Source organism: Notolepis coatsorum (assembly GCF_963971535.1).
Source record: "Notolepis coatsorum genome assembly, chromosome: 7".
Taxonomy (NCBI): domain Eukaryota; kingdom Metazoa; phylum Chordata; class Actinopteri; order Aulopiformes; family Paralepididae; genus Notolepis; species Notolepis coatsorum.
The window spans coordinates 162103679-162119003 of record NC_140171.1 but is presented as its reverse complement, the minus strand read 5'-3'; the positions used below and the strand labels follow the sequence as shown (position 1 = coordinate 162119003).

Genomic DNA, 15325 nt, shown 5'->3' with positions numbered 1-15325 from the left:
TTGACACACCAGACATGAAATTAATGGAAGGAGGTGACAAATTGATGATAAACGGAAAATGTGGACTCTGTTACAGACATAAAAACGAATTAACAAATTGTTTAAAAATATGTTGTCCTCTCATGGTGAGACTATCTGCCTATGCTTTAGACCTCAATAGAATAATATTAGATAGATTAAACATTGCTGGCATTACAATTCATGTTCTTATCGTTGTGTTGTTGTCACTGATATAATGCTGTATGCTTTTTATCTTTGGATTATTTTATTTTCTGGCTTACTCTGTGGTTTTGTTGTTTTTTGTTTCTGTTTTTTGTCTAGTCTTTTTTAAAGACAAGATTTGCTATTAAGGACACATGAATATGTCAGAATTTACACATAGCTACTAATTTAATTTGCGGACGGTCGAAAAACTAATTATGAACAAAAATCAGACTACGCAGACAGGCACCTCATCTCTGTGTGACGTGTGTGGTAGAACGGACCCCGGCTGTGAGCAGGGTCCCACTGAAACCGAGTTAAAATTAAGAAGATTAAACGCGCAGTTAAAACGAGAGTTATCTGACAGAACCCGCGAGTTCATGGACATCGATGACGAACACTGGGAAGTGTTGGACATGTTGTCACAGGTGCTCCTCCGGTTAACGGGAGACCAACAAGCCTACTAAAACATATATACATCATTGTCAAAGTGACAGACACTACGTTTAAACACTCCGGTTTCAACCTACCATATCACAGACAAGGCGCTTGACATAGAGGACACGTAATTATGTCAGAATTGACATTCAAAGCCATCACAGATAGAACAGTAAAACGTGATGAATGGAAATCATTAAGAGATTTTATAAATGCTAACAAAAAGCTAGGATACGTACACCACTGTTTTGGGACAAATTCCGGAATCGAAACCATTAGACTCTCATGTGAAATGACACTGGTTGCCCTATCAATCCTGAATAATTAATTTAGAACTAACAGCCGACGGTACATTCAAATCCTTGTACTTCTCTCTCTCACTGCCTTTAGAGGAGCCGGGTCTCGGCGTCTTGCCCTCCCTAACTCGACCCTCACATCCTGGCCTGCTGGAAACCACTCCAATGACCTCCATTGACCCCTGCGTCTCCGTCCCCAACTCAACCACCATGAGAGGAGACACAGAAAAGAAACGACATAAGAAGCACAACAACCCCCCCGATCCCGACGACATGCTGGGCAGAAGGATCGCCCACGGATGGCGGGAGGAAGGCAACGTGACCAAGTGGAAGGGCACGGTTCTGCAGCACCTCACGATAGCCGACAGCTGCCTCTACATGGTCAAGTACGACAAACGCGACTGCGTCTACGGCATCGCGCTGTTCAAAGACGAGCGCATGTCCAACCTGGAGGTGCTGGCGGAGAAAGTCGTGAACAATAAGATCAAGGTGCCCCCCGGGGTGGAGGAATTGGTGGGGCGAGCCGTGGACCACCTCTTCGAGGGAGAGGACGGGGAGAAGAACGCATGGAGGGGCATGGTCCTGTCCCACGCCCCCGTCATGACACAATGGTATTTCATCACCTACAAAAACGATCCGGTGCTGTTCATGTACCAACTCTGGGACGACTACAAGGGCGGAGACCTCCGCGTCCTGCCCGAGTCAGAATACAGACATCTGCTGCCAGAGGACGGAGAACCGGACGACGGAGTAGGGGGCCTGGTAGGGAGGAGAGTGGACTACCAGGACGGCACCGTGGGGAGGACCGGCTTGGTGATCTGCCAGGTCCCAGCCAAACCCACAGTATATTACATAATGTTCGACGGGGACTACCACATCTACGTCTACGACCTTGTGAACTCACATGAAACCCCTGACCAATACGGCTACAACTTTGTGAACTCACATGAAACCCCTGACCAAAAAGAAATGCTCTCCCACGCGCAAAACACACCGAAAGAACAATCTAGGAGGAAAAGAAAAGAACAGAAAATTCTCTACCACAACAAGACAAAGATTTGATAACCAAAGACTGTGGCCTGCCAAAGGTGGATTTCGTGGGGACAACAGAACATTTCGCTTGCCCAGACGGAGTGAGGGATCCGAGGGATGGATGGGACAGACGCACCGAGATCCGGCCTCCATCCACACAGGGAAGTAAAGCACACACACACACGTCCGGCTGCAGTAAAGAACAGCTTGTTGAATGGTTATAGCCTCTAACACAACAAAGCGCCTGATACAGTAGTAAATCGACACCGGCTGACCGACGCTATGCAAGATATAATTATTGTTTGATACATGACAAAGTTTGAAAATGTCTTACGGAATAGTTATACAATCACTATATGATTTCATGAAGGTCATAGTATTTTCCTTTACAATATCACTATACAATCTATAAATGATTTAAATATTTGTTCTGAAACATATCCTTTGAATTTTGTTTACCAACATCCATATATATATATCATATGTTATTGAAGCTATATACGAACTGACATTTTGACCGTTTATCAGGGGTGACCATAGCTTTTCCCACTCCAATCCCACCCGACCAGAGGTTTTCCTGGGCCCATGTGAACGAGGGGCCAGCAGCACAGACAGACAGTGACCACCTCGGAGGCTGCAAACCTTTCTGACCACACCACCAGCCTGTCCGGCGTGAGAAACAGACCTACTGGCACACTGGCACACATCCCCCTCAACACGCTGACACCCCCCCCCCCCCCCTGTGTAACTGTGTATTTTAGTGTGGTGTCCTATAGACACACACACACACCCCGCCCCAACCCAGGAGGACATCCCCCCCGCTGATTGTTGTGCCCCCACCCTAGCTCTCTCTTTCTCTGATAGAACACTGAACAATTTTCTCTGATAAACGAACACTGAACAATTTTCTCTGATAAACGAACACTGAACAATTTTCTCTGATAGCGCACATTGAACAGAGTTTTACACACCCCCTAGACTACATGTATATTTTATTTCAATTTAGTTTGACGGCGCTTTTAATTGTCCGTTTCACATTGTTATTTTTTTATATACAGAGAATTGCTTGGTTGCTAAGCCACTTATAAAAAGGGTGAAATAATTGTCATACAATATGCATTCAAAACGAGTCTGTAAGCATTATCTCAGACGCCTAGTCTCAGACTCAGGCCGGCTGGCCCATTCCTCCCGCTTATTTTTACTTTTATACATATAACTATATACACTGTGGACGATATGTTTGATGCCGACCTTCGTACCTTTTTCTACCTCGTACCTTAGTTGTCATGTTTTTAAATTCCCATTTGAATTTGGTGAAATTTAGCTTTGTTTTAGATAAACTTTTGCTCTTGTTTTGATATGATTTACTTATTATTTTACTTTACTTACCTATTAAATTGGGGATGAATAACTTTTGTTTATCTTGACCTCTTATACCTCACATGCTCCCGTTTGCCTTTTTTTTTTTACTTTAATTACCCTTTACAATTGTGTGTGATTGCTAAAATTCTGTTTAGAGGCAATGTGATGCCATTTCATTGTTCCTTTTTACTCATAAATTGTAGGAACCGTTTTCTTTTGTTTTACGTACTGTTTTGTTTGCCTATTTTTAATGCCAATAACACGTTCTACCTCATATGTACCTAATTTTTTTTGTATTACACAACCTACCTCAAGTGCCTTCTATTTTTTATTTACCCCTCTTATATATACTCTTATACTACTGCCTCTTGATGCTGGCGGGCACGCATTCATTTAAAGAAAAATTTGGGTGCTATTCCAGAGGCCAACAGGGCTCTCTCTTAGAGTTACTCACTGTTCACTTACGTTGTGTTCGCTTGATCTATAGAGACGGTGTTTGCTTTGATTTAACTTTAGGTATTATGTTTGGTTCATCTTTGACCACTGGGTTTACATTTATTTACCTTTGGTTGTTGTGTTTTATTCATCTTTTGCTACTATGTTTTTTTTTTTTGTGTGTGTTTTTTGTTCACTTGATTTACGGATTCCGTTCGATTCCCTTGGATGGAACCTTTTGTTTTTTTTCCTGTACGGTCTTGGCATATTAATTCATATTTCGATCAAAAGGGTGAAATTGTAATAGAATAATTGTGATCGAAAGGCCTGATATATGTCCCAAGATTTTCAAACTGATGACACGAGACTCACATTGCGACACAAAGGAGACAATTGACCCTTCAGACACTTGACCTTTTTACAATCTCTGCCAAGCAGAAACATTCTACGAAACCCTCCAACTGTCAAGTTCACAGTTTTTACATTGGGCCACCTTCACTTCCTGAAAACACACACACATAGACACGCACACACATGCACACACATGCATGTGCACGACAATTGACCCTTATGCGATCTCTGACAAACAGGGACTTCCTCTATGAAACTAACTGACTACAAGTGTTTTACGACATGTCGACTGTCTCAAGTTCACAGGTCAAGCGGTGTTGCAAAACAATGCAACATCTCACTTCCTGAAAACACACACACACACCCACGCATATGCAAGCACACACACATAGCCGTGCACACACGCACATACATACACAAGCACACACATGCACGTGTAAGCATAACACACACACACACACACTTTCACTTCCTGAAGTCACACTCACACACACTGTTGGAGAATGCTATATAAGCTCTGAAACTCCATCTGTCTACACACATGTTGGCATCTTGCTTTGTTTTGCTGTCAGTGTGTGTCCAGCTTTGTGGCTGTCCAAATTAAACCCAACAAACGTCCATTTGTTTCCGTGTTAATCTTTATTTCAACAGCTACACTTAAAAATTCCAATACTGTACTCACCAAAACTCGCAGACAATGGTGCCATGTAATCTGCGTGAGGCGGATACGGAGCCGTTCTGCCCAACGTCCATGCGCAGTAGATCCGCACGGTTATTTCCAGTGTTTACAGCAGAGTAGGGGTGGACGGTATAAACGGTATACGGTATAAACGGTATGAATTTGCTCTACGGTATGGATTTTGACTATACCGTCTAACCGGTAGAGCAGCTCTAAAATAGCAATGACGTCATATAACCACAGCGTGACTATTTCAATCACATTTGCCCATAAAAATAGATCGAATTAGTCATAGATAATAGATATGTGCAAACTGGAAAAAGTTATTTAGGAGGCTTCGCGCAGTGGGCGCACTGGGCGTGTCAACACGCAATTGTCATTTCATAATAAACACATATCACCGCGGCGCACAGCAAGTTTCAATTTCAGTTCCTGGCATTTTTAACCAGTGTAGAAAGGTAAGAGATCTTACCTATCGTTTTTCTTATATGAATTATTCTACATTAATAAAACATACCTGGTGATCAACTACAGTTTGCTGTAAACATTATGATATGTGTGTAGTGTTATGATAACGACGGGAGGACGGCTGCAGCAGTGGATTTGCGAAATAGCATGCAGCTGCAGAGCCACAGAGCCAGTGGCTCTTTCAGGTCTGGTCACAGGCCCGCTCAACAGCGCCCCCCCCACCAAACGGCTGAACGACCTGAACGAGCCACTGGCTCTGCGGCTCTGCAGCTACATATGCTTCTAGCAAAATCCAGCCCCGCTGTTTGCAATGGGAGCAGCACGGAGTCTCGACTCGGGACTTATTTAATTTGGAATATAATGACTTTATACGCAAAAGTAGCCTAGTTTTAAGTTAAAATATTATAAATCTACATGCCTTGAGGATGTCATTCTTTATATAGCCTGCCTATCAGGCAAAAAAAATTATTCTAACGGAAACACTGATACCGTGATATATACCGTTACGTCTATGCTTCAAATTATACCGTGATATAAATTTTAGACCATACCGTCCACCCCTACAGCAGAGCTGTCCCAAGTAGCTGCAGCTACCATGTGTTGTCAAGTTATTGTTATAAGGAGCCCAGTCCAAGCTACAACAGTCTGCATTCCCTTAACAATTGTTTGTATTGAGCCGTATTGTACCCATTCTGCAATCTGTTAAATAAAGTTTACATCCATTCATTCTGCTAGCATCAACGTTACCAAGCTGCTAGCCACAATGCTATACTGTTATAATGGCATATCCCTATCACGTTAGCACGTAAGCTAACAAACTTCGGTGCTAGCCACAATGCTATACTGTTATACTTAGGGATGGGTATCGTTAGGATTTTATCGATACTACTACTCTTATCGATACTGCTTAACGGTTCTGTACTTTATCGATACTCTTATACTCTTTTAGATTATTATTTAAAAAACATTTTTTTTTACAATTTATTATTTAAACGGCTTAAGGCTATATCTGTACTTGATATTTGTTTGTTGTGTTGCATAATATAAAATAAAATAAGTATAGCAAGTATAAAATAGAAGTCACGTACGTAGGCACAAGTGTTCAGTATGTACATATGTACAATGTTCAATGCAGAGTAGAAGTAACTGAGTTACCATACAATATACTATACAATATACTAATATACAATATACTATATAGTGCAAAGCAGAAATGGGATGAGGTACAATTTAGGTACAATTTACAGTAAGGTGTAATGAGGTATGGGTTGTAGTGCAAATTCTTTACCAATAAGTATAAAGTGTGTTTAGGTGTTCTAAAGTGTGTAAGTGGGTGCTGCAGTGAGTTGTTTGTTTAAAGTGAGTGTGTGCGTGTGGATGTGTGTGCTGTGAGTGCATTTGATGGTTGTTACAGTGTTATTGTTCGTTGAGCATCCTGATGGCCTGGGGATAGAAGCTTCTTCTGAGTCATTCTGTGCTTGCCATGAGACTCCGGTATCGCTTGCCTGACCGCAGCAGTTCAAAGAGGCAGTTGTTTGGGTGGCTGGAGTCTTTAATAATTATCTTAGCCTTGCCCATGCACCGCTTGTTGTAAATGTTCTGGAGAGTGGGAAGCCCCCCTCCAATTGTGCGTTCGGCTGAACGGGCCACTCTCTGTAGTCTGCTACAGTCTTGAGCGGTGCTATTCCCAAACCAGGAGGTGATATTGCCAGTCAGGGTGCTCTCTATTGTACATGAGTAGAAGTTCTTAAGGATCTTCTGACTGACTTGGAACTTCCTTAGGCGCCCGAGGAAGTAGAGGCGTTGTCGTGCCTTCTTCACAACACTGTCAATGTGTGTGGTCCATGTCAAGTCCTCGGATATGTGGACTCCGAGGTACTTAAAACTGTTCACTCTCTCAACCGGTGCCCCGTCGATGCTGAGGGGGCTGTAGTCCCTGACCCCCGACCTCCTGAAGTCAACAATCATCTCCTTTGTTTTGCTGACGTTCAGGGAGAGGCTGTTCTCTTGACACCATCCCGCTAGGACCTTGACCTCTTCCAGGTAGGCCCTCTCGTCGTTTGCAGAGATCAGACCCACACTACTGTGTCGTCAGCAAATTTGATGATTGTGTTGTTGTTCCACTGTGCCACACAGTCATGTGTGTACAGGGAGTAGAGGAGGGGACTCAGAACACAGCCCTGGGGGGCCCCTATGTTGAGCGATGGATGAGGAGGTGCAGTTGCCTGCTCTCACCACCTGGGGTCTGCCCGTCAGGAAGTCCAAGACCCACTGGCAGAGGTCATAGTTCAAGCCCAGGTCCCTGAGCTTGGCTATGAGTATGGAGGGGACTATGGTATTTAATGCTGAGCTGTAGTCGATGAACAGCATTCTCACATAGTTCCCCTGCCTCTTGTCCAGGTGTGATGCTGCTGTGTGCAGCACATGGGCTATGGCGTCCTCCGTGGACCTGTTGGGGCGGTATGCAAATTGCAGGGGGTCCAGGTTGATGGGGAGGGAGGAGCCCTTTACTAGCTTCTCAAAGCACTTCATGGCTATGGAGGTGAGAGCTACAGGGCGGTAGTCGTTGAGGCAAGCAGGCTTGGATTTTTTGGGTACAGTGATAATAGTGGACTTCTTCAGACAGGTGGGGATGACAGCCTGTTCCAAGGACAGGTTAAATATGTCAGTGAATACCGGGGCCAGTTGGTCGGCACAGACTTTTAGGACGCGGCCGGGGATGCCGTCCGGTCCTGCTGCCTTCCTGATATTCACTTTCTTAAAAGGTCCTCCTCACCTCATGTTCTGTTACCCCGAATCTCCATCAGCAGCCCCCCCCCCCCTCGATTGCAGTGGCTTGTAGGCTGGTGTTGTTATTCAACGCCTCAAACCTTGCATAGAAGGTATTGAGATAATTTGCTAAGGTGATGTCACTGTTCAGTTTGAGGGAGGTGCCTTTGTAATCTGTCATCGTTCTGAGGCCCTGCCACATAGCTCTAGAGTCAGCCTGTTCAAACTGAAGTTCAATTGTATTCCTGTAGCGCCTCTTTGCTTCTATTACTGCTCTCTTGACGTTGTGTCTCGCCACCTTGAGTTGTGATTTGACAAAGATCTGAAAGATGAACCCACTTGTGGCCTTGTACTGGATCACTTTCTGGTTTGATGCCACAAGCTTCCTTTAGGTGTGGTAGATGACATTGTCTTGAATCTGTTCCTCTTGATGGGTTCAAAGAAAAGGACTTTTTTTGTCTGAAGTCGATCACAGATGAACTTCTCTTTTTGAGTTTTGCCATTTTTCAGGGCATTCAGCACATCATTGCGCACCACTTCCTGCATAGCTGCTCCTGAAGTCAAACTTGTCAAGGGCTGAGAAGTATCAAGCTGAAATGGGTTGATAAAACTCTGAAATGCTTCAACTGTTTGCTGGACTTGCTTCTCAGACAGAATGATTTCACGTGGTTTTAGATCTCGTTGCTGCTTCTCCGTATGTTCACCTCGGTCGCTTGTCATTTTCCACATCTCTTCTACATACTCTCCTTTGGCATGGGCAGTCAGGATATGATGTTGGCTGGCTTTATAGTTACTGGTGATTCCACAGATCACTGCAGAATATGTTCCAGACCCTGAGTTTGAATTAAGCCATTTCATAGCAGTCTCTTCTAATGTTTTGTCGGTGTGGCAGCGGTTGGCTGGGATATGTGATCTGGATACACCGATTGCTCCAGCACGCAAACGTTTCTCAGATCCTGGATGTGTTTCCTCAATGTGTTCAAGATAGTATCCCAAGTATGTGAGGAATCTAGCATAGTTCTGCTGGTCTGAGCAGAAGAAAAGGTCTGGAATGTTGTTTAGGGTGGCTTTGTATCCTTCATAGTCATTCATTTTGATTGCCTTATTCATTGACAGGACAAGCCAGGTGCAGTCCATGTATTCCATCCAAAACTGTCCAGTTTCTCCCAGCTCCCCATTTCTCACGGCTTCTCTGAATGCATGATATTCTGCCATGTGGTGAGATACATCTTCTGATGAGAGCACTTCAGCGAGAGTAGATTCATTCAGAGTGAGATTTTCCAAAAATGCAGTCCATTCTACAGAGAGTGGTTCATGAGTTTCCAGATTCTTGTCAGAGGAGTCTCTCTAGAGCTTCCAGCATGGATCTGTGTGTGTTCATCGCTCTGTCCCAGTTATTGTGTGCTTGTGTGTGGAGAGATCAGTGTTCAGTGTTCTGATGGCCTGGGGGAAGAAGCTGACTCTAAGTCTCTGTTCTTGCTGTATGTATGCAGAGGCGCTTGCCTGACTGCAGCAGCTTGAACAGGCTTATGTGCAAATATACATTCATTTAGATCCAATGTTTCACATTTCATTGACATCTAACCTCAGCCAGACTGGGGGGTGGCTGATTCTTCTTTGAAGCACTCTGGCAAGGTATCCAGGCATCTTGTCGTCTCTTTGACACCTTGACTATACCATAGCATTGCAACCATCAGAAAGACAGTATATTCATTACAACAGCAAAATATTGTACACACACACACCATAATTTATATCCCACTTCTGCTCTCACTAGTCTCCCACTCCCGCTCTCACTAGCTAGCTACATTGGGCTGGCAGCTAACAATCTACAAGCTAACCAGCTAATGTTATCACTCTAGAAGTAGAGTTGCTAATAATTATAATGTATTTTCTTAATAATTACAATTTCATAATTTCTCTCCCACTTCTACTCTCACTAGCTAGCTACATTGGGCTGGCTATATTAGCTAACAATCTAAAAGCTAACGTTAATGTTATCACTCTAGAAGTAGAGTTGCCACCTTTCATGTAAAGAAATATTGGACAGTCAATCTCTTCCCACAGCCAGAATAATAGATCAACTTACCCAAAATTGTCTTTGCTGAATAACTTGTGACATGAAACAGGGTTAGGGTTTTGGTTGGTTGGTGTGTGTAACCCGGTCAGCACTGCTTTATGTTGCACTGTGATACCCTGTTCCACCAGGGGGCGTAACATTGTTCACTTTTCATGTAATTAACTTCAGATAGTATAGCAATATTACATTACTTACGTCTCAAATCTTGTTTAATATATTTTTTAGATATAAAAAAGAAGGGAGAAAAAAATTGAAATATGTTATATTTTCTCGATTTGAGGTACAATGGAGAACTTTGGTCATAGCAGGTGTACTATTCTAGATAGAAAGGTCATCTTGAACTTAAATTGAAGCTTATAAATGTGGGCAGTTTTTATATCCATGTGAGGCAGCAACGTGTATAATAAAGTACTTGAAAATGATCACTTTTTTGTCTTTTGGGGTATTCTGAGGGTGATATTTGACAATAAAATGGTAGTAAGGCCCAGAGTATTATTCTGATATTTTTCCCCTATGTGTCAGGATACACCATGCAAGGTTTCAGACTTATTTGACCATTTATGCAGTTGCAGTACCCTCATATTTGCAATTACATCATTTCGCCAGAAGCTTTTCCCAAAAAGATGTTTTTTTGGCCCCCGAGGTCAAACAGGGCTGATTTGGGGGTGGTCATTATCAACTTGTGATGGCCCAAGGTATGGGATAACAGGAAATAATAATGAAAAAAAGGTAGCAAAAACATCCTGAGGGGTGGACCTGGCTCCTGGCCTAACTCTGATCCAATCACATTCAGCGTCCCGTCAGCGTTTCCCCCCCCCACCCACAGTCTGCGAATCAGAGCAGAGTAGGGCGGGTTTTCACGGAATGAGTGTTGTCTTTCAGCGGGTCCGAGTCAAGAGCGAGAGTTGACCGCGCATATACAGGTAGTCTAATCTGCAGGTACTCTACCTAGTAACCTCGTTCCCAGTTTTACAGTATCTCTGTGAGATAAATGTAGCTAGTTAGCCTAGTTTCGCCAGCAGGCAAGTTAGTAGAAAAATATGGCATGCTCATGCTGAATGGACAAAAAAATATGCATGCATCCTCCCAGCACCAAACCAGTGCCTAATATGCCAAGAAACGGTAGCTCTTGTGAAGAGTAGGGTTGGGCACCGAAAACCGGTTCTAATAGGAACCGGTTCCTAACTTCCGGTTCTGGAACCGGAAGTAACATATTTGCATTTCGATTCTTAATTTCGATTCTTAAAAAAACTACTTTGTTAATTAATACCCTAGTTACAGTACAGCAACCAAATTAAACTGTTTTTTTACACATCGGTATCGGTCCGATATCAAGATAGGGCAGATATGGGCAGAATTTATTATTTTTCTTGTGTTTTTATCTTTTTTTTTCTTTTTACATGTTTTGGCCTTAAATAGTTTCAAAATATCTGTCATTTCTGAAAATAAGTTACAAAAGTAAACAAAAATAAAAAAATAAAAGCGTTTTGGAAAATAGCTCTTTATTTGATTATCATAAAAAAGTGTTTTCTATACAGAGATATCGACATCTGTAAATATCGGTATCGGCCAGAACAGCAATATTAATATCGGTTATCGGTATCGGCCACAATTTTCACATCAGTGAATCACTAACAAGAAGCCATTCTCTGATGCATTACATAATAAAATAATGTATGACTGAAGTGATGGAGACCATGTTTGAAGGCAAACAAAAGCAAATCCCCCTCAGATAGCACAGCAACCAGAATAACTGAAATACTGGCTGATGATTTGATTAAACAGCTTTGTGATAGAAAAACAAATGCAGTGCATTTCCATAGCTGTGGATGAGTCCACTGACACCACTGAGAATGCTCAGTTGCTGGTGTCTGTGAGGTTTTAGTGAGTTTGTGAGAAGATTGGATCAGTTAACTCTTTCACTACAGAAGGTTAACTCTTTCACTACCACACTACAGAAGGTTAACTCTTTCACTACCACACTACAGACGGTTAACTCTTTCACTACCTACTACAGAAGGTTAACTCTTTCACTACCACACTACAGAAGGTTAACTCTTTCACTACCACACTACAGAAGGTTAACTCTTTCACTACCGACTACAGAAGGTTAACTCTTTCACTACAACACTACAGAAGGTTAACTCTTTCACTACCACACTACAGAAGGTTAACTCTTTCACTACCACACTACAGAAGGTTAACTCTTTCACTACCGACTACAGAAGGTTAACTCTTTCACTACCACACTACAGAAGGTTAACTCTTTCACTACATAATGTTAACCCTTTCACTACCACACTACAGAAGGTTAACTCTTTCACTACCGACTACAGAAGGTTAACTCTTTCACTACCACACTACAGAAGGTTAACTCTTTCACTACCACACTACAGAAGGTTAACTCTTTCACTACCGACTACAGAAGGTTAACTCTTTCACTACCACACTACAGAAGGTTAACTCTTTCACTACAACACTACAGAAGGTTAACTCTTTCACTACCGACTACAGAAGGTTAACTCTTTCACTACCACACTACAGAAGGTTAACTCTTTCACTACCACACTACAGAAGGTTAACTCTTTCACTACCGACTACAGAAGGTTAACTCTTTCACTACCACACTACAGAAGGTTAACTCTTTCACTACCACACTACATAATGTTAACCCTTTCACTACCACACTACAGAAGGTTAACTCTTTCACTACCACACTACAGAAGGTTAACTCTTTCACTACCACACTACAGAAGGTTAACCCTTTCACTACCACACTACAGAAGGTTAACTATTTCACTACCACACTAGGGCTGCACGATTTTGGGAAATAATGTAATTGCGATTTTTCTGACAGATATTGCGATTGCGATTACATTTGCGATTATAATTTTTTTAAGCAGCCCCACAGAGGTTTATTGTAAAATGCGGCTTGCATCTGGCTTACGCGGTGGGTCTGTTCGGGACACCGAGTCTGAAAATGTTTCTTTTTACCTGAGAATCGATACCGGTACGGTACCTTTTTTTCTGTACTTTACTCTCCCTCTCTGAAGTCTAAACTTCACAACACACAATCTAAAACCCCTTACCTCCCTCTCCCAAACTGTTCCTACAACAATTTTTTTTATGTTTCATGATCATGTATATTTATTTTGTATTATAATTTCTTTTGTGTTTAAATATCAACATTATCTGGCAATCCTCAGTAAATACTATCAAACTCCTCTGATGTCAGACCAGATATGAGACACGTGCACACACACAGAAAAGGAGAATGGCTTAAATGATTTTAGAATACTTCAGCTAATGAAGTAAAATGTTTATTATCATCAACTATCCAGTTCGTTTTTATAGTGCAATGTTTTTCTACTTTTCTACATTAATTGAACCAGTAGAGAGAGAGAGATGTCCCCCCACCCTTTCCTTACTCAGCTCAGATGTTTTCTCTGTCTTGAGCAGGGTTAGCTAGGAACAGCTTTCTCAAGCTTCGTACCTTGGGCATGGAATGGGCTACAGGACCATTATCCACTTAGACACCCCGGTCTCTCTTGGTGAATTTAAGTCTGTATTACATAACTTCCTACAAGAAGAATGTTGCTGATTTCTGTAGTCGGGTCCCAACTGCAAAATTACTGTATTACCCTGTATTATACACTTTTACTATCATGTAGACCAGTGGTGCCCAACCAGTCGATCGCGATCGACAGGTAGATCGCGGGCTGATTTCAAGTAGATCTTGATTAATAAAATCCGATTATATAAAAAAAATAAAAATAAAAATTGCTAAATCAACTCTTCCTCTCCTTGTTAACTACAACAAGCAATGCTGTTTGTTATTTAAGATGAGGTCGGACTCGGCACTGACAGATTTGTGTTAATTATGCTGCTTTTATAAAGCCTCAAATGACGGCTTACAATATACAATTTTGGCTGGTAGCTCTCGGGCTAGGTGGTAAATAAAAAAGTAGATCTTGGTTCAAAAAAGGTTGGGCACCCCTGATGTAGACTATTCTGCTTTGTGTTTACATGTGATGTATTGTATATTGTATACATGCACTTTTATTATGTTCTTGTGTGATGTATCGCACATTTTATTGCTGTGTGATGTATTGCAAATGGTATTGCTGTCATCTTGGCCAGGTCTCCCTTGCAAAGGAGATCTTGTATCTCAATGGGACTTCCTGGTTAAATTTTTTTTTTTTTAATTTTTTTATTGCAGGCTTGGCGATTTTTAATTGCATCATTTCAAATCGCGATTTCGATTAAAAATCTATTAATCGTTCAGCCCTATACCACACTACAGAAGGTTAACTCTTTCACTACCACACTACATAAGGATAACTCTTTCACTACCACACTACAGAAGGTTAACTCTTGCACTACCACACTACAGAAGGTTAACTCTTTCACTACCACACTACAGAAGGTTAACTCTTTCACTAAACTATCATGACTGTTCCTTGGGTGTGTGTTGGCAGTGCCATAAGACAGAGTCATTGTCATAACAAAAGAGTCTGCACTAGAGGTGTTAATTGCACCCAGAGAGAGAGAGAGAGGGGGGCCATGGAGGATTACAATGCATTCTGGTTAGGGTTGTAGTTGTTTAACACTGTAAGTGTGAAACTTTCAAGGCGATTTTCTCTGAATACGTTTTGTGATATCACCATGATTCATAGGAAGTAGCTTGAAAAGTATCCCACCAAAATTATCAAGTGATGGCTTATTTTGAAGGTATGAATCTGTACTTTCATAATATGTAAATATTTGCATTTCGATTCTTAATTTCTATTCCAATTATACATTTTTTAATTAATACCCTAGTTACAGTACAGCAACCAAATTAAACTGTATCGAGTCAACTGACTATGTGAATAGTATGAAAAAAAGTTAAGATTTTTCAAAAAGAAATAAAAAAAAATCCTGCGAAATAAGCTGTGACCTGTTTTGACCTGCACCTCAAAGAATCGGAATCGAGAATCATCTAGAACAGGAATCGAAATGGAGAATCGGAATCGGAACCGGAACCGTTCAAATCCAAACGATGCCCAACCCTACTCGTGATTGGCACTCAAGCAATGGCGAGTTAACCCGACTATACTTGTGGTTGGCACTGAATGGGTTAAATAATACAAAATAATAATTTGTTTAATTAAAAGAAATGAGAAAAAAAACTGTAAAATGTAATTTATTTTAAAGAGATGTCCTGTAACACTT

General features: G+C 41.8%; 1 protein-coding gene across 1 annotated transcript; it reads left to right on the top strand.

The window, feature by feature from the left end:
- Positions 1-1100: 1100 nt before the first annotated feature.
- Positions 1101-1997, top strand: LOC311231836 (spindlin-W-like; the record flags this gene model as incomplete). The annotated part of the gene is made up of 1 exon (XM_084318457.1): positions 1101-1997. One exon carries the CDS (start codon positions 1101-1103, stop codon positions 1995-1997), a length of 897 nt encoding a protein of 298 aa, XP_084174583.1.
- Positions 1998-15325: the final 13328 nt, after the last annotated feature.